General features: G+C 35.6%; 2 protein-coding genes across 27 annotated transcripts in view; one reads left to right on the top strand and one right to left on the bottom strand.

Annotated features, from left to right (window-relative positions):
• Positions 1-23,716, top strand: part of LOC146539746 (uncharacterized) — a 313,384-nt gene that overhangs the window by 227,289 nt on the left and 62,379 nt on the right. The window lies entirely within an intron of this gene.
• Positions 2,768-10,890, bottom strand: LOC146539748 (lactase/phlorizin hydrolase-like). The gene is made up of 12 exons (XM_085207916.1): positions 10,736-10,890; positions 10,482-10,597; positions 9,716-10,383; positions 9,337-9,639; positions 8,744-8,982; positions 8,208-8,367; positions 6,737-6,753; positions 6,097-6,212; positions 5,360-6,027; positions 4,982-5,284; positions 3,382-3,620; positions 2,768-2,987 (listed from the first exon to the last, which is right to left on the bottom strand). The coding sequence occupies exons 1-12, from the start codon at positions 10,750-10,752 to the stop codon at positions 2,825-2,827; spliced, it is 3,009 nt and encodes a 1,002-aa protein (XP_085064042.1). The 5' UTR covers positions 10,753-10,890; the 3' UTR covers positions 2,768-2,824.

Genomic DNA, 23,716 nt, shown 5'->3' with positions numbered 1-23,716 from the left:
CTTTGCGTCGACACCAGAGCGAAGAAATGGAAATATAAACGTAAATCATTATTTTACTTCCTCGAGTGGGGATCGAACACCGTCACGCTACAGGCACACCCTTGTCCCGCTGCGCCACGACGGCCTCACCCACTACTACCTACCCGGCCTAGTTTCAGTCAATATTATTTTTCATATAATTGGAAAGTCGTCATTATTATAATTTGACCAGAAACACTTGCACGATAAATTAAACATATATCATTATTAATACTATCTCATTTTTAAAAAAAAATAAGACGCAGACGTAAACCAGTCGGCAGCCCTGGCGGCCTGGTCCCTGGACGCACGCCAGCCAGCATACGCACTCGCGGCACCACGATTAACATTAGACAAAATCCTGCTATTATTTCCTACAGCATTGTTTTTCCGTCGTTTTTAGACATTTACAGTGCTCGCATAGAGCAAACCAAAAGAAAGACTTGCAATGCGGGCGGTGAAAAAGGACTAAAATCATATGAAGTCATGTTTCATCGTGTAGTTTCAGAATATTTATAATACAAGATACATCTACTCATTCTCGGTGAATAATTAAATTTATAAGCATCTTCACGCTTTTCCCTTATATAGTAGAGTAGGTAGATGGAACCCAGTGTTAAGACACTCCGTTCTCTACATTTTGCCCAATTTTGGGGACAATGCAGTGGAGTGGCGGAACTCAACGCTTAATTTGGTCTACCAGAGCAGAGAACAACAACACACATCGCGTTTAAAATTAGATGTTGTCCCAATGCGCCACCGTTTCTATTTATATTAGTTTTTAATACATATTGTTAGCGTACAAGTGTAAAAGTGAATAGATTTAGATGAAAAAAAGACAAAAAAGTCATCACATTGCAATGATTGACATTTCGCAACGTCACACATTAAGGTCCCTCTGTCGGATAACACGTGTACTCTACTCGTGTAATAAATACATACTTGTCAAACATAGTTGATCTAACCAGCCGTAAGAACATGTACAATTATATGTTGATGTTTGTATCATACATAACAGTTTTAATGCTCTGACAGCTGACGACAGTAGTCCAGCACCTGTGCGTTGCTGTGCGTCTGTGTGCGTCTGTAAGCACTGCGACACTGCAATACATTTTAGAATTTTAAAAAATACCCAATGTACCTGTATAATAGTTATTTTTATATTTATCCATACCTATATTACAAATTCGAAAGTAACTCTGTCTGTCTGTCTGTCTGTCTGTCTTTTACGCAATCAGGGCCAAACCGCTAATTCCGTTGTGATAAAATACACATATAGAGATACTTGAGGGTCTCGGGATGAACATAGGATACTTATTTTTCTCATATTTGTAATATTTTCGATATATATCAATATATTAAAATACTTAATAATTTGACAAGCAATTTATTCCGCCATGTTTATAACAACCGCCGTTGCTAAGCAACGATTTGCAAAGTTTGTTGTTTTAAGAAAACGTCAACCAAAGTGAGTTTGCTTAATGCATACATGGCGCGCGCCGATATAGATTTGTATACATTAACAAAAATTAGATGATTTCTATAATTTGATATTCATCCTTATGAAAATAAATATAATAGTCACTTTTAGCATTTCATCTTGATGGAAATTATAGTTTACTGTGTAACATTCTAAAAAATAATTAAGGAGATGTATTATTATTCGAAATGACCTAGCCTACGAGTGGTATAGTATGATCGACGCGAACGGGCAGATGACTTTGATGGTTTTGTAAATTTTTATATATTTTCGAATTACTGTTAATTTTTATGCAATTATTTGCTGCTTATAATTAATTTATCTCAGTTCGGTTATCTATACCGATGTTATACACTTAAAATATCGTAATTTTAATCATTTGAGATTTTATTTAATATTGTTCGCAAAAATTAATAATTATTTAATATACAAAAATGTTTAGTACGCACGCACGGCAAACTTTAGGTACTTTTTCTAATATTAAGAATTTCCTTTAGTTACTTTTACTTCTTTTGCTTGTTCATTTCGGTTACTCAGATATTTTTTCTAATAATAAATCTCCACTTATTATTATTTTTTAACTTATTTTAATTATTTAGGGTTATATTTTCGCGGGCGTAGCCGCGTCCGGGCCCACTAGTTTATATTATAAATCATTCACGCTGTATCCACACAGCAGGGTAGCCAGAGGGAATTTAGTGCTATGACACTCCGTTCACCATTTTTCTTCGAGCCCTGGAGGCATCGCTTGTTGAGTGGCGGAACTCATAGCCAGGCTTTGCCTCGACACCGAAATGAAAAGTCGAGTGGGGATCGACCCGAACCCACAACAGGCGCGTTCCAGTCACATTCTTGGGCCACTGCACCACGATGGAATTTGGATTTATTTTTTGAGAGACATTTTATGTGAATATAATATTTGAGATTGTTCAATTACTAAATTGAAGAGGCAACAATTTTAATCCCCGTCAAAGTGACCGACGCGATTGAATATTAGTTATATGCAAATAACTGAAATACGTTTATCAATCATCTTTTCCACCCTCGCTGTGGTCTCTCATTTAGCTCTGTGATGAACAATATACGTCTCTCTAAAACTTGCTGAAATATAATGTCGTATTCCGGATCAGTTACACCATTTGAATCAATTTCATTTAAACTTACAGTAGTAATGAAAAATAATAGACTATAGATACACTTAGAACCCGCTATCATAATATTTATGTTTAAATTAATAAACAGTATGAATATATAAAATGAAATAAAATATGAATGATGCAAATAATTTATTTCAGTCAAATTTAAAAATCTATTAAGAATATATTGCTAATGTCCTTCGTCAATCGTCATGGATCTCTTCGCGTCTGGTTCCCAGTACAGGTTTAAGGCATGCTCTCTTACTGTGTCTTTATAAAAGAAAGCTGCCTGGCGTGGTGTTCGTGTCCTGAACGGAGACTCAAAGTCCACTTGGTAAAGGCCAAATTTATTTCTAAAAAAAAAATTTGCTTCACACTGTATCCGCTCACAGCAGGGTACGCGGAGGGAACCTTGTGATAAGACACTGCGTTCCCCACTTTCCGCCGAATTTTTCGAAGCATTGCGGGTCGATGTGCGGAACCCAACGCCGAACTTTTGGTATGGAAGCGCGGTGCCAGAGCCAAGAAATGGAAATATTGAGAAACAATAATTCATTCCCTCGAGTGGGGATCAACCCACAACCGTCGCGTTACAGTCACACACTTGTACCCGACACGCGTACGTTACGACAGTTATGAATTTGTTCTAAGGATAACGTTTATGATGAAATTCTATGTACACTTAATATGCTTTTATGACTTTTACCTAGTCATTTTTCTGCAAACATCCATAGAAAGGATACTCACTCGTAGCCGACGCTCCATTCAAAGTTGTCCATGAGGCTCCAGACGGTGTAGGCTCTTATGTCGCTCCCGCTATCGACGGCGTCCAGCAGAGCTGACATGTACGCTGCAAGTTTCTTAATTCGATCCACGTCCAACAAAGTATCTGAGCTCGTAAAACCATTCTCTGTCACAAATATGGGAGGATTGTCATACTCTTCGCGTACCATTTCCAAGGCGTTGTAGAACCCCCCCGGCCAGTACTGGAATCATAGCAGTCGGAAGTAACGCACGAGTCAAGTATCGAGCCTCCTCTTATTATGGACACAATTGTATTGTGATTTTATTTTTTTATTGTAATATGATTAATTTAAATTTCATTTTCTTTCTCATTTTGATTGTAATTTATTAACTTTTTATATTTTAATTGCATACATCTATATCTCTATATATAATAAAACAGTAAAAATATGTTGCCTGTACATTTAGTATTTTTGACTGAAATGGATAGAGGGGCACTTAGAAACAATAATAAAAAGGAAAAATATATTTTTTTAATTTCGTTTCTGTCTATCTGTTTCTGTCTGTCTGTCATTATGTATGATCACACTAATCTTCGGAAGTACTGAACCAATTTACTTAAAACTTTCACCAATTGCTTTGTTTTAACTGAACATCTACTCAACTCAAGGCATGAGTTTGCCTGCAAATATATAGCATTCCATATCTATACTTATACTTATAATAAATCTGTGTTTGTTGTGATACATTTGTATTTTAACCGACTTTCAGAACAAGGAGGAGGAGGAGGTTCTCAGTTAAATATTTTCGATTCGATATTCGATTAATTATTTCGGATTCGATTTCGATATTGGATTATTCAATTCTATTTGGGTATCTTTTGTAATATGCAATAATTACAGTTAATTTGCAAAGAATATTATAAATCCTTACCCGTTACATGCGTAAACATTTAAGGCTATTTCTGAACGAATAAATTAAATTATTCATTGATATCAACACATCTGACTGTCACTGTCAGTCAATTCTATTTAGTAAATGAATAATCATGTACACGTTTTCTTAACTGGATCTTTTTTTTTAACATGCATTTTCCTATCGTGTAACATTGTCTATTTTTTACCGTACAACCTCCTTCGTGTCTTCTCCATACAACGTGACATTGGCGAAGTGATATGTGCCCAACTGGCACGCTCGGAACGCCAGATTTAAAGAACCATACCATACCATGTACATGCTCGACGCGCCATAAATTAAAAACTGAACTGATAATCATGTAGTTCAAGCGGTTGAAGCCGCGAAAGGGCCGCCAGTATGGAATATTTCATAAAAGTTCAGAAAATTTATAATTAGTACTTGCATCAGAACTTCTACAATATGCAAATTCTATTCTATTATATAAGATGTTACACACATGAACAAACATGGCAATTATGCGATATCTTCTACTACTACATCTTAATAACAGAAAATTAATCTTCTACTATTTTCTATCGCTACAAAAACAGAACAGAACGAGAAATTAATAATAGTTTATTACTTACGCTCTGTTCTAAGCAATGTAGTTACATACTTACCATAGTTGCATTGACAACATACTTACCATAGTTGCATTGACAACATCTGATTCCATTGAATTAAAAACTCGAGCGCCTAGATCATTTAGTACTGAAGGAGATGAATAATAATTTTCAGTTAATTGATCTCTGTGCACCAATAAAGTAGTATAGAAATTTAAGCCAAAGTAATCTGATGTCCCACGTATAAATCTGATTTCTTGCGGCGATAGTGAAGGAAGCCTCGATCTGTAAAATCCTTGTGCCGCGCTTTTTGCAGCGACTCTGCTCTTCAGTGCAGATGGAAAATCTCCCGTCTTTGAGTAAATGGGATATGTATAGATACCAGACTAAAAAATAAATAATTTTTAGTAAAATAAATTTGCAAAGTGTGAAATATTATAAAAAAAAGATTGAATGCTTACTTCAAACTGATAGGCGTCCGTTACAGCTTCACTCTGGTCGTCAAATAGGGAGGCGAATCCTTGTATGTTTATAGTAATAAAGATGACACCACTTTGATGAGGTCTAAATTCTTCATCGTAAATATGGTAACCCGTAGCGTGAGCCAAAAGAAGGTTTTTAGCACACAGATAATTAGATACACCTGGACTACTGGTGATACCAGGAGCTAGCATTCCTATTTCGTAACTATATAAACAAATTTGACTTGGTTCATTTATTGTTATCCAATATTTCACTCTATCTCCGAACAATGTAAACACCGTGCGGGCAAAATCTCCATACCATTGTAAGATATTAGGATTTAGCCATCCACCCATATCTTGCAGGGTCTGTGGCAAGTCCCAATGATAAATAGTCACCACTGGTTCTATATTATACATTAGGAGTTCATTAATGAGATTGTTATAGTATTCAACTCCTGCAGGGTTAATTTTATCAGGAAATCCTGTCGGCAAAATTCTCGTCCAGGACAGAGAGAATCGATAAAAGTCAACACCAAGCTCTCTTAACATTTCCACATCTCTCTTATATAAATAATAAGAGTTTGTAGTGACATCTCCGTTTGAACCGTCTCTAATTCTGTTTGGATTCGTATGTGTGAAATTATCCCAGATGTTCATAGACTTGCCTGAAAAGTAATTTCAATACGTAGAAAGGTCTTATTTTCTTGAAGGAACACGTGAAATTATGTATTTACCATCAACATTCCATGCACCTTCCACCTGATAAGCGGAAGTGGACACTCCGAATTTAAAGCCATCAGGAAACTGCCTGTGAGTGGCTAGGATATATGAAATCCTAACAAAACATAATCTGCAAAAATGTATTGTTTAACAAAAGCTGACATCATATAATTTGATTCTTACCCGTTTCAAACATAATTTTTATTATCGTTAATTGTTTGGACAATTAGCTCTAAACAAAATACAGGTTTTTATGGCGTATTTTTTAAATTTAGCACTTACAATATTATCAGCTGCATATTTATAATTAAGATATTGATAAACGATGTAACTGGCTATTTGAATTATATTTTTTAACTCATGAATATCTTTGCGTGGACGGCATTAAATAGAATAACTGAGCAGGGAAATTCACAATTTGTTTAATAACCTTGTAAGTACTGACCTTAAAACAGGCATAAATATGTGAATCATTTATGAAAAATATTCACTATTAAAGGATGTTTGCTCTAATTGGTGGTATTTACGACCGTGTTCGATGGAGTCGAACGTACGATGAAATCGTACTCGATCAACGTTGTATTGCCACGAGTACATAAATAGTAGCGACGCTATTACTTATGTTCATATTGTTGAGACATCTCACTTACTTACTTCCGAACTATATTTTTCTATTTGTTGGATTATTTAGTTCAATTGTTTTACTTTAATTATATATTGTATGTTGTGTAACGTAAATATGTTTATGATTGTCAAGTATTGTAAAATAGCAACGTCTCTTTTTTGGTAAGTCAAAAATGATATATCTTTTTTCTTACATTTTACATGCAACAAACACTGTCACTTTGCAGAATTACATTTGAAGGATTAAATAGACATATAGTGAGAGTGATTTTATTTTATGCTTAAACACATATATTATAAATTCAAAAGTAACTCTGTCTGTCTGTCTTTTACTCAATCAGGACCAAACCCCTAATTTAATCGTAATAAAATACTCATATAGAGATACTTGAGGATCTCGGGCTGAACATAGGGTACTTTTTTTTCTCATATTTGTAATATTGTCGATATATACTGATATATTAAAATACTTATTAATTTGACATGCAATTTATTCTGCTATGTTAATAACAACCGTCGCTATGCGACCGTTGCTAAGCAACGATTTGCAAAGTCTGTTGTTTTAAGAAAACGTCACCCAAAATGAGCATGCTTAACGCATACATGGCGTGCGCCGACTCAACCTACCATAAAAACAATGTCTTACAAAAAAATTGTCCTTCAAATAATGTTTAAAAAAGTCCGCAATGATATATGTTTATTTCTGAAGGGTTTTTGTTAATGTATTTTCTATAATTTGATATTGAAAGAATATTTGGTTATCTCAGTTCGGTTGTCTATACCGATGTTATACTCTTTATATATGGCAATTTTAATCATTTGGGATTTTATTTGATATTGCTCGCTAAAAATATCCTACTTAATATGGAAAAATGTTTAGTTAGAGTAGGTATATATGTACGCGCATACGGAAAACTTTAGGTACTTTTTCTAATAATAAGAATTTCCTTTAGTTACTTTTACTTCTTTTGTTTGTTTATTTCAATTACTCAGATATTTTTTCTAATAATAAATCTCCACTTATTATCCTATTTTTAGCTTATTTTAATTATTTAGGCTTATATTTTCTTACTAATTCTATTGAAATCTGAAAATAATTTCATAAATATATTTAATAAATATTCGTATAGTTCAGTCGCGTTCGGGTCCACTAGTGTGTAAATATACAAAAGTGCCAACTATCTTTGCAATGTAGAGGTAAAATGCTTATTTTGCTTTAGTAAGTTAGTTTATTTAGCTCAGTAGCTATATATGTCATATTTTGCTGAAATGATAAAATTCAAATAAAATTATCTTCAATTAAAATAAAAAAAAATTGCAAATAAAATTTGGCTACAACCTTAATAATTGCGAGAGCATATTAATTATTTATATATTATACAAATATCCAATTTTGGTTTATTAAACCAATGAAAAAAAATACTGCTAGTTTTAAATTTACATAATAAATAAATAGACAATAGAATTACTATAATGATCCTCTTTATTTACTAAATTCCTAGTGTCTCTCGTCTATCGTAATTTGCCTAAATAGATCCGGTTCCCAGTAGAGATTCAACGCATGCTCTCTTATTACATCTTTGTAGAAGAAAGCTGATTGACGTGGTATTCTCGTCTTGAACGGGGAGTCGAAGTCCACTTCATAAAGACCAAATTTCTTTCTGTTAACAATGTAAGTAACATTTAAAAGTTTTGAATAATTTATTAATTTAAGGTCAGCCTTGGCGCAGAGGTACAACTGTATGAGTGTAAACGCGATAGGTTCCATGTTCTATTCCCACGTGAGGAAATGAAATATTAAATATTTTTTCACTCTGATTTCGAGGCAAAACCCGGCATTGAGTTCCGTCACGCAACACGCAATGCCTTCAGAATTCGGCAGAAAGGGAGGAGCAGAGTGTGTTAACATCTCTGCCCACCCTGCTACATGAGAGCGTGAAGCTGAAAATACATGATGTACATAATATTTAAGTTTAACAACAGTTTAACAAGCTTATAAGGATGTCAATAAATATTCAATGTTTTCATTTGACTTACTCGAAGCCGAAGGTCCATTCAAAGTTGTCCATAAGGGTCCAAACAGTATAAGCTCTTACATCACTCCCACTGTCGACGGCGTCTAACAGAGCTGACATGTAACTTGTAAGTTTATTGATTCGATCGCCGTCCAATAAAGTAGCAGGACTCGTAAACCCATTCTCAGTCACAAACACAGGAGGATTGTCAAATTCCTCACGCAACATCACCAGTACATTGTAGAAACCTTCTGGCCTGTACTGAAATCACAAATGCTGTCAGACGTACATTTAATAATCAGCAACTGCGAGGAATGTCTCAAACGTTCTCTTCATTCTGAACACTAAAAAAATATTTATGCCAAATATTTGTTTTAAAATAGTACATACAAGGTTAAAATTACTTACATAGAACTAAAAAAATGTAATTATATTTATTACAGCATTTTAAAGAAAATGGAAAAAAATTGTGGAATATCGTACCTATATGCCTTTGTTTGTACCAACTGTAACTGTGGATAGATTAAATTTTAAGTCTATTATTTGAACTGTCGCTTTGTTCACGCCGATAATAATATAAAGTCTTGTTTTTAATTAAGGTCAGTTCATAGTTACCATAGTAGCATTGACGATTTCTGATTCCATTAAATTAAATACTCGGATGCCTAGATCATTAAAAGTTGAAGGCGATGGGTAATCATTTTCGCTTGATTGATCTCTGTAGACCAACATAGTAGAATAAAAATTTAAACCAAAAAAATCTGATGTCCCACGTATAAATCTGATTTCTTGCGGCGATAGTGAAGGAAGCCTCGATCTGTAAAATCCTTGTGCCGCGCTTTTTGCAGCGACTCTGCTCTTCAGCGCAGATGGAAAATCTCCCGTCTTTGAGTAAATGGGATATGTATAGATACCAGACTAAAAAATAAATAATTTTTAGTAAAAAAGATTTATCAAAGTGTGAAATATTATAAAAAAAAGATTGAATGCTTACTTCAAACTGATAGGCGTCCGTTACAGCTTCACTCTGGTCGTCAAATAGGGAGGCGAATCCTTGTATGTTTATAGTAATAAAGATGACACCACTTTGATGAGGTCTAAATTCTTCATCGTAAATATGGTAACCCGTAGCGTGAGCCAAAAGAAGGTTTTTAGCACACAGATAATTAGATACACCTGGACTACTGGTGATACCAGGAGCTAGCATTCCTATTTCGTAACTATATAAACAAATTTGACTTGGTTCATTTATTGTTATCCAATATTTCACTCTATCTCCGAACAATGTAAACACCGTGCGGGCAAAATCTCCATACCATTGTAAGATATTGGGATTTAGCCATCCACCCATATCTTGCAGGGTCTGTGGCAAGTCCCAATGATAAATAGTCACCACTGGTTCTATATTATACATTAAGAGTTCATTAATGAGATTGTTATAGTATTCAACTCCTGCAGGGTTAATTTTATCAGGAAATCCTGTCGGCAAAATTCTCGTCCAGGACAGAGAGAATCGATAAAAGTCGACACCAAGCTCTCTTAACATTTCCACATCTCTCTTATATAAATAATAAGAGTTTGTAGTAACATCTCCGTTTGAACCGTCTCTAATTCTGTTTGGATTCGTATGTGTGAAATTATCCCAGATGCTCATAGACTTGCCTGAAAATGTGCGTGATATATATATATATATATATATATATATATATATATATATATATATTTGTACAGTTATTAAAAAGGTAAAGGTATGTATTTACCATCAGCATTCCAAGCACCTTCTACTTGATACGCAGCAGTGGATACTCCGAATTTAAATCCATCAGGAAATTGTCTCAGAGCGGCTGACATCCATGAAATCTGAACAACACATATTCTACAACAATGAATCACGTGCTCAAGTTTACTTTGGTTATGTTTAATATTTTAACCATTCTTTTTTTATGTTCAGTTGTTTTCATTTTAGAAAAATCGGTCTATAATAGAAAAGACTAAAAAAAGAATATGTACTTACAATAAGACTAACTGCATAATTAATTATTATTATGTAACTGTCTGTGTGAATAATTTTATTTAACTCGTGAGTTTGTTGGCGTTGGTGGCGTTAAATAGGGACACGGAGGATGTTTACACACAAACGTGTATCTTCATTATGAAAGGTTATGGTCTATTTGGCCACATTCGATCAACTCGAACGTAAAAGTGAAATCGCTCTTGTTCTACTTGTAGTAGCGAATAGTAGTGATGCATCTGCGGTGTCCTTCATTGCTTTAAAGGGTTTTATGTATTTGCAATATTCAATAATTAATGGACGTTTTAAATTTGTATGACATATAAAAAAAATATTGTATTGAACATATTTTTCAAATAAATATTTATCGATAGTCATGTCATAGTCAGCAATAAATAATAGCCGCCAAAGGAACAAGGAGTCAATAATAAATACACGTAGTACAACTGCGTGTATTCTTCCGTCCGCTGTAGCTCGGCGCGGGCGCGGGCGCGGGTGCGGGCGCGGTCGCGGGCGCGGTTGCGGGCGCGGTTGCGGGCGCGGTCGCGGGCGCGTGGGTTCCTGTCGGTTCTGTGACAGACTTGATGTGCGTGTTGTCTTGGAATTCCAATTTCACAGTTTATCATATAAACAAAATACAAGGACTTAGTAGTTAGCTTAAAAAAAAATTAATTTTTAATTTATTATTTCAATCTTAAATAATCAATAATTAAGAACATCTTTGTAATTGTTATAATTAGTGTACAATAAAGAGTATTTTACTTTACTTTACTTTACTTAAATAATAGCTGTGAATTTTGGTAACAAATGCATTAATTTAAGTAATTTTGTAAACAAACCAACCTTAATTTCGAAAGTACGTAACACGGTGGGCGAGTCTGACTCGCTCTTCGTCGGGTTTTTTGTCATACTCGTATGATAGTTACCCTGCTGTGTGCGTGAAGCTCAAAATGTAATTTAATATTATAATACCTAATGTATTTATTTTGTATTGTATTTTGACAGCGAAGTTGAAACGTGTCTAATTGTGCGTGATGGTTAGGGGGTTCAATTTCAGCTGGGAAAATGTTTAATTTCAATCGATATCCAATATCATCTATTTTTGTTGAATATTAAGGATGGAGTGTCTTCACACTAGGTTCTGTTTACCTACCCCCCTTAGGGTTGTATAAATATCGAGATTGTGTATAAGTGGAATAATTCTCTATTCTTCCGAGAAATGAATGCTACGTGTAGGTACTACTGAGAACTTCAATTGTTCCATTGCTTGTAACCTCAGCGCGCGCACAATGCCTCGTGATATGATCTTAATTCGTTTTGCCAAATCACTTTCGTAATCCCTGTACGAGTACGCCGGTAACGCCGGCAACGCTGGCAGCTTAGGTAAACAATAATATATTGTTGCGTTTGAAATATAAAAAATATAAATGTATTTTAATGATAATAAAGTGAAACATAAACTAATTTCAAGTGATTTATTGTTATTACAATTAAATTAGAAAGTTGAAGTGATGTTTGTGGGTTCGGATGTCATTACCGGGCAAATTTTTATTGCGGCGTTGATATCCGCTGCTTATCACACAGTATCTTAGTAATTGGAGAACGGAATGTTTTTGCTCTAGGTTCCCTCAGCAGGTAATGCTCGAATCTAAAACAAATATAATTTAAAACTTAAAAAGAAATGGCCTAGACAGATAAATAAACAAAACCTAACATATGAAAAGCGAACGCTGCCGACGCATTTTTCATTTTTATTATTCGTATCGTTCGGGAGCTCATCATAAAGTGTGTCCCCCCCCCACCCCGAGCTGTAGTGGTGTGGAATTTAAGAAACAAGTCATGTCCCCACAATTTAGCATAAAGCCTCACGCTCCCGCGACGTAAGCCGCTGTTATCTGTCCCATGCGAGCATTTTTCTAGCTCAGCGTGCGTTTTAGTGACCAGACGTTGGGTTTTAAAAAGGACATTATTTTTGTTTGCAACTTCACGCCGTATGGCAACGTATGGCAGGGCAGACAGAAGCAACGTAAAGACATCGCTCAATGAATATGAATGTAATATATTTTTTATTCAGATGTTAAATAAATTAATTTTTAACAAAAAGAAAAACCGACTTCTAACAACGAACTAAAGAGTAAAAAATAACTTTACAAAGATTTTATAATTTTGAAGTCAAGTACAGAAAATACCCAAATCGAATCGAATAATCCAATATCGAAATCGAATCCAAAATCATTAATCAAATAAATGAATATCGAATCGAAAATAATTACTTGAGAACCTCCTCCTCCTCCTCCTTGTTTTTAGTCGGTTAAAAATACAGATTAATTACAAACATGATTGATTTTGACAAAACAAAGTTCAAATGTTAAGTTGGGTTAAAACAAAGCAATTGGTGAACGTTTCAAGGAAATCGGTTATTATAATACATGATGATGATGATGACATACAGACAGACAAGGAATTCAAAATATATATTTTTGCTTTCTATTATCGTTTTTAAGTATCTCCCTATCCATTTCAGTCAAAAATACTAAATGTACAGACAGAATATTTTTACTGATTTATTATATATAGAGATATTATAAGAGCAAGTGTGCGCCTAAATCCGTACTTCAGACTAAGTCTTAAACCGCTCCCCGCTCCCCGCCACCCGCCAGTAGGCGCCCTCGCCTCGTATTTGCATATATTTACATTATAATCCCTCTTGTTTCATCAGGATATTATAGAGATCAAGTGAACGCACTGCGACAGTACTAGTGCATGGAATGGTACGAACTTATTGATGAGGGGAACACTCTACTTTGTTTTTATTTTGATAATGAATAATTGACATTCTTAATTCTTTCAGTAGTTTTTACGTAAAAGTGGCACAGATAAGTTTTCACATTATTAGTGTTAGTAAGTAGTACCTCGATGTACATAGTATGATCGAAATCTTTGACGATTTCTTATTGTTTCTTCAGCTTATGTACGAGTATAATACAAGAACTTTGCAAGTAATATAATTAATTAAAACTCTAAAAGAATAAAATATCCACTTATACTAGAAGAGTTAAATTAACGGTCTCCTTTCATAACTTCCTTTTATATTTTTAAATTGCTAGCTTCAACTTCGGCTTCGCTCCCGTGGACAAGTGGAAATCGCTGAGAGCTGTGAATAGCACATAAGCCATTCTATGTGGTCGGAGTGACTCTCCTTGCAGGTACAATGGGTTACATCAAGTTAGCTAGTATTAGCATTAGTTAGTAGTTCCTAATATTAGCAGGTTCAAATAGAAACACAAAACTTAACAAAGATCTCCAATACAATTTCACCACAATGAGTGCAGAGCTCGGACCTGTCGCTCGGACGCTGTCACAGGCTGATCTGTCTGTTCGCTAAAATGCGAGGCGAGATTAGGAACGCTCCAATTTGCCGATCTGTCTCTCGTGACATGTGCCCGGGACCCGGTACTACACTGTGCCCTCTCGTGCCCCCTCGTGCCCCCTCGTGCCCGTGACTGTGACATCTAGTTTTGTATAAAGTAACGATTGGATTTTAGTAAGCGAAATTTTGGAATTAACTTGATAAACGTTGTTTAAAATATTTATGGCATTTTTTTATGTTGAATTTTTGGGTTTGCAGACGTAGTACAGTTGCAGTAATAGGTTTCTGACAGTGGACGTGGTGGTTGTTTATTCGATTCCCGCTTGGAGGAATTAAAAACGCCACGTGACATTCGAGGCCTCGACAGTTGCGAGGAAGTGAAGAAAGAAGTAACTGCAAATAATAATATTTTTACCAATGGTACATTTTAGAGCCAATCACGTATAGGTCAGCGCTAAATGAGCAAAAACCCTGCGGTCCTGTAATCTCGGCGCGGTGACGTGACCGCGCGGTGCGCACGCCGACCAGTCGTGGATTACAGCGACATCCAATTTGTCAGGTTCTCATCTACTGTTCTGTTGAACCTTGCATACTTTATGTTGGTACTTGATAATTCATTTTTTTATGTTTATTTGCTTGTCGTTTTACAGACGACAATATTACGTGACTTGCTGTTGCGTCTCGACCGTTGGACCGACTCTCTGTCCAAGCGGAACGTGACAAGTGCGTGCAATCCAGATGTTAATGTGATTAAGTAGCGGAACTCAGCGCCGCACTTATAATTATCGTGAATAAGTACAAGTATAATTAACGTATATATTTAAGTAGGTACCTAACTAAAATTAACATTGGGCTTAGTGTAGAGGTCGCTGTCGCTGCGGGATTAGGAGGTACTTAACGTATCATAGCGCTGTAAAGCGAACAATACCACTTATCTAATTAATATTTTATTTAAAACTTTACTTTTTTATTGATAAAATGTTATATACTAAGGCTTAATTTGATTTGTTCAATTTAATCTTAAGATTTGTTTTGATTTTATGAAGATTTCTAAATTTTCTAATAATAATCAGTTCCATTCATTATTCCGCATAGTGGCGTAGGCAGAAGGTACCTAGTGGTAAAACACAACCTAGCTTTTATAATCATATAAATTGTGTACAATGAGGTTATGAGTTGATAGTTAAAATTTAAAAGACAAATTTTATTTTTTCCTTTTTAGGGCGTTTAAATAAAAGCTTTTTCTAAAAATGATTTTTTGCTTATAATTTATATAATATTAGTAGATATACCGTATAGACCTATTCATAAAAATTATGAAACGACTGAAATTAAAGCTTTCTGCTGTAGTTTTTGTGGTAAGTTATCTGACGCTCAAAAAATACAGGATGTGACTTTTGACTTTGAGTTATGAATATGATTAGCTCACATTGTTTACAAGTGCTATGTACTCAGTATAGTATATAGGAGGCGATGGGAGAGGGCGCGGGGCGCGGGGCGCGGCGAGCGGGGAGCGTCTATGTCAAATATGTTAGGCACGAGAGACGCGTAATCAGGCGTTGTGGTTTCTATATACGTACATTTACATGTAGAATATGTTGCTATAGGCTATAGGTTAATGAGCTTCAAGCTGTATCTCGCACATAGCATGGTAGGCAGAAGGAACCTGGGAACCTAGTGTTAAGACACGCCGTTCCCATTAAGACACTTCGGTTCATCACTTTCCGCCGAATTCTTGAGGCGCTGCCTGTTGAGTGGCGGAACTCAAGGCAAAAAACAAATGAAAATATTAAATATTTCATTCCCCGAGTGGGAATCCGCAACCGCCGCGCTTACAGTGGCGGTCTTGCGCCCCTGCGCCACGGACGACTAATGCTACGAGGCGAGGAATGTTTTAAATAAATATACTTTCTTGTTTTTAATTATTGCTAAATGTCATACTCGCTACCCACTCTACGCGGCGTTTAGTCCCACCACAGCACGCAATGCCTCCGGAATCCGGCGGAAAGTGGTGAACAGAAGGGTCCTAATAGAGCGGAGTGGAGAGAGTCCCTCTGCCCTACCTGTTAGTTACGGCATCAAAAATGAAGATAAAAAATGTATAACATTTTTCTTTATTGAAGTTATTAAAAAAATAATAATAATAAACACCATAAGAGTAATAAGCATAAATTATAAATGAAAATTAGTAGCTTCTCTCCTTATCCGTTCTTATCCTTTCCGTCCTATAATAATAAAAACGTGCTTAATCCTATTATAATAGCGAATACAATGGCAAGTACCGTCCGGCGCGGCGCGTCGCAAAGATAAAAGGATTATGTCGCAAGCAGTTATCGAACTCCACACAACCGTCGTGAAGCAGTGGCTCTGCGCCTGACTAGTAAACAAAGCACGGCGTTCAGTTCCACGGAGTGTCTCAACACTAATTCCGCTTACTATTCGAGTTAAAGCGTGAGGCTTTGTTTAAACTGGATATGTAATACATAGTTCTATAATAATTTACAATCTTTGTAATATGGGGACAATTTAATTTCTTATTATATCATTTTTATTATAGAAGGAACTATACGTGTTAGATAAGTCGTTACAACTACGTTTATAGCATTTTTATGTTTAATATGATATTATAATTGAAAAAGCTTCTACACCGTGCCTGTGGCGCAGAGGATAGCGCGTTGGTTCGATCCCCACCAGGGATCATGTTAAAATAGTTTAGCTATAATTATTATAGCTAAAAAAAGAAATTATGAAATAAATAACGAATATGACATTTTTTTTATTTTTATCATATGAAAAAGATATTTCATTTAAGATTCTTTTTCTTTTCAAACCGTAGCTGATGAGAACGTGTAGCATAGGTAGTGGTCAGAGCGGTTGAACAGTTTTTGATAAGCGTGGGCTAGAATGCACTGCTACGTTCAATTTTGTATACGATTTCCAAAAAAAATCTCGTCTTTTTATTATTTTTTTTATTAAAAAAAATGTAAACACATTATACTCGTATGTAGACTAAGAAATACAATGAAATATTTCTACATTTACCTACACTGTCATTATTTTATAGAGCTGTCTCATACAGTTGTAGCTTATGTAAGGTGTCGCTACTGTCGTGCTAGTCGAGACCAGCCTCGACGTTACAATTCACGACTGTGAGGCAACTCTATGAGAATGAAGGAAATATATCGTAAAGCTGTCTCACCGTCGATTTAATCAAACCTGTTGTTCTGCTAAAGTTTATTGTTCGCTTAGATCTGTAGTACTGAACTGTAGGTACTTTAGTTACTATAGGTGCTTATATTATGTAAGTGTGTGTTTATTTTTTTATTGTTATACAAGCAAATTATTAAATTATAAATCATAAAAAACCAATCAAGATAAAATGCACTGTTCACTTTTAATAATTTAGTATTAGAAATGAACACAGAAGTATCGCCATCTCGCGAACACAACTATATCCTTATGTCAAATAGTGAATGATAGTTGCTTATCATTTTTACAAAGTAAATAGAAAATGTATGAAAAAAAACAAAATAGTATATTTATAGACGGTCTCTTAAAACAGTGTCACGAAAATGGATGTTATTAACAACAATGACTCTTGTATTGATGTATATTTTTGTTTATATATTTATTCGACGATTCAAAAGTGCTTATAATAGTCTATTTCAATAAAGAATAGTACGAATTTGAATTTGACTTGCTTGTTTTTCTGATTTTTCTACTCCCTAGGAAGTGTTCACTGCAAATTTTTTTCTTCGGGTTCTAAATACCATTGCTATCCATCTACTCTAAAACAATAATTAATTAATATGCTAAGAAATGCATGCGCGAATATAATGATTTTATTAATATTGTAACTTAAAAAATTTCCCATAGCGCTTACTTCTTCCTTTTTTGCAGCAGCTATCCATTTATACATATTCTGTAGCTATCCTTGTTGTAATTACCAGGCCACTTCAGATAAAATACAAAATTTGCATTGACTATTTCTTCTGTTATGTTTGCAGTTCACAATACAACGATTCCTCTCTGACCCATTTTGAAAACAAAACTGACAAGTTTCCCGCGGGCAGGCCCTCAGTGTTACACATTTGTACCGCGCTCCCAATACGAGAAATATTTAAATAATCCTGTCCTACTTACTTGTGTTATCAGTCACTCTACCGGCACGAGGCGTCACTCGCTGATATGAGATATCAGATGCATCAGCTATAAGTCTCTCAGGTGGTGTCTGTCTGTCAGTTGTATATCCTCGTAACTGCTGATGGTGCCTTCAGATGCATGTGTGCTGCATTCTTTGGCTAGAACCACTATGTACTTATATTTGTAAGATCAAAATCTCGTTCATATTCATATTGTGTACGTGTGAATTTAGTAAACAGTTATATTAAAAAATATATATATTTATATAAAACAAACAATAACACATGTGGCGATACAGTTTAATTACATACAGTAACTATACTAACTGCAGCTTCTCTGAAGACTTAGAGTTAGTCTAACCGCGAATGATGGACTATCTGCGATGCGACCCCTAATAGGAGTCTTATTGACTTATCTGAGGTTTGAAAATTATAATATGAACTAAATATTAAATGTTTTTTCGATTAAGTTAGAGAACGGAGTGATTTATCACTAGGTTCTCTCCACGTGACCTTTTAAATATAAACAATATAAAATACATTATATTATTTTATATTTTACATTACATTATTTTATATAAATACAATAATTATAAGATACAGCCTTCTTGAGCTAAATTACTCCCGTTTCATATTTAATTCGGTGTCAGCCGGAGTCAGCGCGGCGCGGACCACACAGCTCACCTGACGGATTAATGCATACCAGTCATATAACGGGAGGTAAACTATCATTTACTTACGTATATAGACATCGCGAGCAATGGCCGTTGTAACGCTACTCCTATATACCTGCGCGACTGTAAATGCGACGGTTGTGGGTTCGATTCCCACTTGCTGCGAGAACAAAGTGTCACGACACTAGGTGCCTTTCTACTCTGCTACATGCGGGAGACAGCACAGCACCGGGAATAGTCGACAGCTTTCGATTTTGTTTTTAATATATTTAATGCTATAGATACTAAGAACAGAGACTACTATAGATACTAAGAACAGAGAACAGTTAGGAATTAAAAACCTAAAGATACTCTCAATCTACATTTAGATTTTAAATGGTACATCTATGAGGACATGATCTAAGTATGCGTCATTACAACCGGTCCCACTCTGCGCCTTACCTTACTTATTATATCCTAATTTAGACCATAGAGGTTATATAAGGACGACTCTAATTACTGGCTGGCACCTTTATGGGCTGTCAACGGCGACCGAAAGAAAAGGATCGCTAACGTCACTCTCCCCGATGCATTCTCTAGAACCGGATATTATTATTAGACTGCTAGATAATTCCCTTTGGTTGCTTAATAATTATTTGAAGCCTTGTTTTAATTCATTACCTTTCCCACTTTATTTAATATTTCTAATAGTTTCTTATAATAGCTACAATACTGTTTATATAATTTGATAAGCAGCTCATACGTTATCTCTGGCGTGTCTCAGGTCTCCGGTCCCGGTAGGAGATTTCTTACTCGTACATTATGTTACTTGTACAATTTGATATATATAGTAGCAGTTCCTTTTTGTTTAATTATATATTTTTTACATTCACGCCATATATCAGAGTATGCCGAGGTAATCTGGGAACCTAGTATTAAGATACTCCGTTCCTCAATTTCCGCTGAACTCTTGAGGCATTGCGTGTTGAGTGGCAGTTTGAGAGACTACATGTATTTTTAACTGATTTTTAAAAAAGCTTTTTAGTTTCACATATACCTATAAATTCAAAGATTATTTAAATTTGAAGCAAGTGCGCTATGATGAGGTCCATAGGTAATATTAAAAATCCTTTTTTTTTTCGTATAATAAGGTTTGCACTGGGAACCAAGTGTTAAGACACTCCGATTCTCCATAGTGAGACATAAGTTAAGTGGCGAACCTCAACTTCGCGCCTCGTCTACTTGAGCTGAACAAAGAAATAAAAATAAATCATTATAAGAGTTCCCCTTGAGTTGAATATTGAACCCACCACCACCACATGCGTCTACAGTGTACGCTGTAGTGGACGTCGGGGGGCGAGCGTGTGGGCGGCTCTATCTATTAAGGAGCGATCACACACGCGCATTAGAGACACGCAGCGTCGATTACAATCTTAATAGCTTTCTCAAATGAAGCAATATTGTACATTTATCTATCGACGGGAACGTTGTGGTTGTCCTCACTCGGAGAGACGCAGGCCAGCGTCCTGGAGGTGTCTGTACACGGAGGAGAGGACTTGTTTTGAACGTTTCACTTTGTTGACCTTATGTCGAAACTTGTAATATGTGGGTTGACTCTCTTCGCCACCAAAGCGAAGCGAGCATATTATACCTTATCTGATTTGAATGAGATTCGATGAATATATATAGCTTATAATGAGATGTTATTGATTTCTAAATATACTTTTCGATATTTTATAGCGTCTTCACACGCGACTCTGTCTACATTTCGGGCGTTATTTGATAAAGACGATTGTTATTACAACGTATTTGTATGATTATTTATCTGAATAGTTATTTACGACAGTTTATTGGCGGTCGTGGCGCAGTGGCTCAAGCGTGTGACTGTAAACGCGACAGGTTGTGGGTTCGATTACCATTCGAGGAAATAAAATATTTAATATTTTAATTTCTTGGTTCTGGTGTCGAGGCAAGAGCGCGGCGTTGAGGCACTCACTACGCAATGCCTCCGGAATTCGGCGGAAAGTGAGGAGCTAGGTGGTGGGGCTAGGTTCCCATTGCTTACCTCTAATGTATGCGGGATACAGCGTTAACCTAATTTGCTTTAATTTTAAATACCGAATTCAGTAGCAAAAGTCATCGCTTTCTATAAAATCTTATGAAGACATCACCGTAATGTAATTTTTATTGACGTGTTTCAGCTCAGCTCTGATCTCTCCAACATTGTAAGCGTAATTAAATCATATTACCATCTCAGACTACAATGTCTCGTAACGACGCCGTACATTTTACTATTTCCGAGTAACCACCAAAGATTGTAGAAATGTATTAAATAACAATGTAGAGTTTGTGAGTTTCACGCTTCTCCCGTACAGCAACATTCAAGGAATAATCAGTAAACCTAGTGTCAATACGCTCATTTCTCTGCTTTCCACGTGATATAGACACTTTAAGGGTTTTGCTTACATTCAAACGATGTCCCACTGCGCCACAAAGGCCTACGCGTAGGTCCTGCCAAAGGAAACAGCGACGTAGTGCGGAGAAGGGGGTGCGGGAGAGGCAGATCAACCAAACAAAAGGAGTTACTTTCTTGTGTATTGAAACTAATTTAATTTAGAGTGGGAGGGGCGCGGGAGGGTCGGTCGGCCTCGCAGCGACGTCGTTCGCTTGTCGACTGTAGGATTAGTTCGCTCTCATTTGTGTATATTTCACTTTTTATAGCTTTGAAACGCCTGTTGATTGATGATTTTTCCAATACTATTGGACCTACTAATGACAGAAAAAAATTTATTTAATTATTACTTAAAATTTATTTAATTATTATCTTAATATTTGATTACATTGATTGTAATCTCTTTGTCACTGGATCCGAGGAACGTAGGACCGATCGCTGCGAGGGCCTTTGATGGAGGAAGTAGGAAAGCTGATGTCATGATGATATATTACAATTTCCTTCAGAATTTTAATAAGCGTTTTAAAACTATAATTAAAATAATTAATAACACTGTATGTATCTACGGGCATTAAACCCTAAAATACGGTCCGTCCCGGTATACCTATATATGTATATAGGTACACGTTCCACCACAACTCTCCCGTTGTATTCGTCGCCATCGAGTGACCACTTGTCAGTGTAATCTCTTTAGCGCTTATTCGAGTCGTTGCAGGCATTTTTATCCGGCGTCGTTTAATTAAACGCCGGAACAAAGGTAACCGACGTTTTTACACATTCCCATATTTTCCGGGCGATTACTGCCGTTACGCCGCCGCGCCGTTATTCCGTTATCGTTATGTCGTTATTGTCTGCCACCAATAAATCACGTTTTATTATTCTAATGAAACAAATATTTGATTTGTGTCATTAGAAGCAATTTTATCGGCTTTGTTTCGTTATACCTGTAAGCGAATATATTAATACGGATTGTGAAAATATATATTGTTTCGGCTTACGCCGTATACTGCATTTGGCAGAGGAGGCAGAGGGAACCTGGGAACCTAGTGTTAAGACATTCCGTTCCCCACTAAGACACTTCTGATCTCAACTTTTCACAAAATTCTGGAGGCAATGGAATTGAGTGTTCAACTTCAACGCAGCGTGCGGACGCACCGGAGATATGTATCTGTTAATAAAAGTAGTTTAAGTAATCTGTAAGTCTGTGTTGGTACGTCATGTTCGCTCGCTGCTCTACCTGTTCTGTGGCAAGTTGCAAACTTCCCTCCAGGTGATTGAGGGATGATAATGTAATCAATTGTGAGGGTGCGCACGTATTTAATCTATTGTAAGAGCTCGACTGTCTTTTGTACTCGGCTGCGTTATTGTCTTATAATACACTTGGTGTTTATTTGGTTCCATTGTGTTTAAGCACATTATCTATATATATAAAAGGACTTGCCTCACTGACTGAGGCTTACCTCAGCTGATGGTAAAAACGTCAAATTTGGACAAATGTTTACTTTCGTAATCTGGACGTCCACTAAGAAGGGATTTTGAAAAATTTTTACCCTAAAGGGGTGAAATAGGGGTTCAAAGTTTGTATGGAAAAAAAATTAAATCGGCACGGATTTTTATAAAATTTGAAATTTAGATTTTTAAAAGTATTTAATTGAACACGTGTTTCATCCTTTTCTAGAAACCTCCCCGTAAGGGTGCAAATAAGGGGTTGAAAGTTTGTATGAAAAAATCTTTAAATGGCCACCGATTTTTATAAAATTCTAAACTTAGACTCTTAAAAATATTTAATTGAACACATGTTTCATGCTTTTCTAGAATTCTCCCCTTAATGGTGCAAATATGGGGTTGAAAGTTTCTATGGAAAAATCTTTAAATCGCCACAGATTTTTATAAAATTTGAAATTGAGACTCTTAAAAATACTTCATTGAACACGTGTTTCATGGTTTATTAGAAATCACCCCTACATAAGCAAGCGAAGCTGCGCGCGTCCGCTAGTCTCTATATATAATAAAACAGTAAAAAAAATATTTTGTCTGTACATTTAGTATTTTTGACTGAAATAGATAGAGGGGCACTTAAAAAGAATAATAGAAAGCAAAAATATTTTTTTTAATTTCTTATCTGTCACTTTGTGTGTCTTTGTATGATCACGCTAATCTCTGAAAGTACTGACCGATTTACGTAAAACTTTCACCAATTTCTTTGTTTTAACCCAGCTTAACATCTAAAGTATGTTGCATCAAAATCGGTTCATTAAAAAAAGTTATGGTCATTTGAATGAACGCAAGGCATAAGTTTGCCTACAAATAAACTAAATAAACATTGTAAATAATTTTGTACTCAATTTCATTGTTTTCAATCTTATG

Source organism: Heliconius melpomene, chromosome 3, assembly GCF_056956725.1.
Source record: "Heliconius melpomene rosina isolate 202511_hmr_F chromosome 3, ASM5695672v1, whole genome shotgun sequence".
NCBI classification, from domain to species: domain Eukaryota; kingdom Metazoa; phylum Arthropoda; class Insecta; order Lepidoptera; family Nymphalidae; genus Heliconius; species Heliconius melpomene.
This window is presented reverse-complemented; position numbering and strand designations above follow the sequence as displayed.

Excerpts from the sequence above, each read along its gene's own strand:
- LOC146539748 (XM_085207916.1), bottom strand. Across the intron at positions 8,983-9,336 it reads AAATCGTCAATGCTACTATG|TACAGGCCAGAAGGTTTCTA; the intron begins GTAACTATGAAC and ends TTGTGATTTCAG. Across the intron at positions 3,621-4,981 it reads ATGTTGTCAATGCAACTATG|TACTGGCCGGGGGGGTTCTA; the intron begins GTAAGTATGTTG and ends CTATGATTCCAG.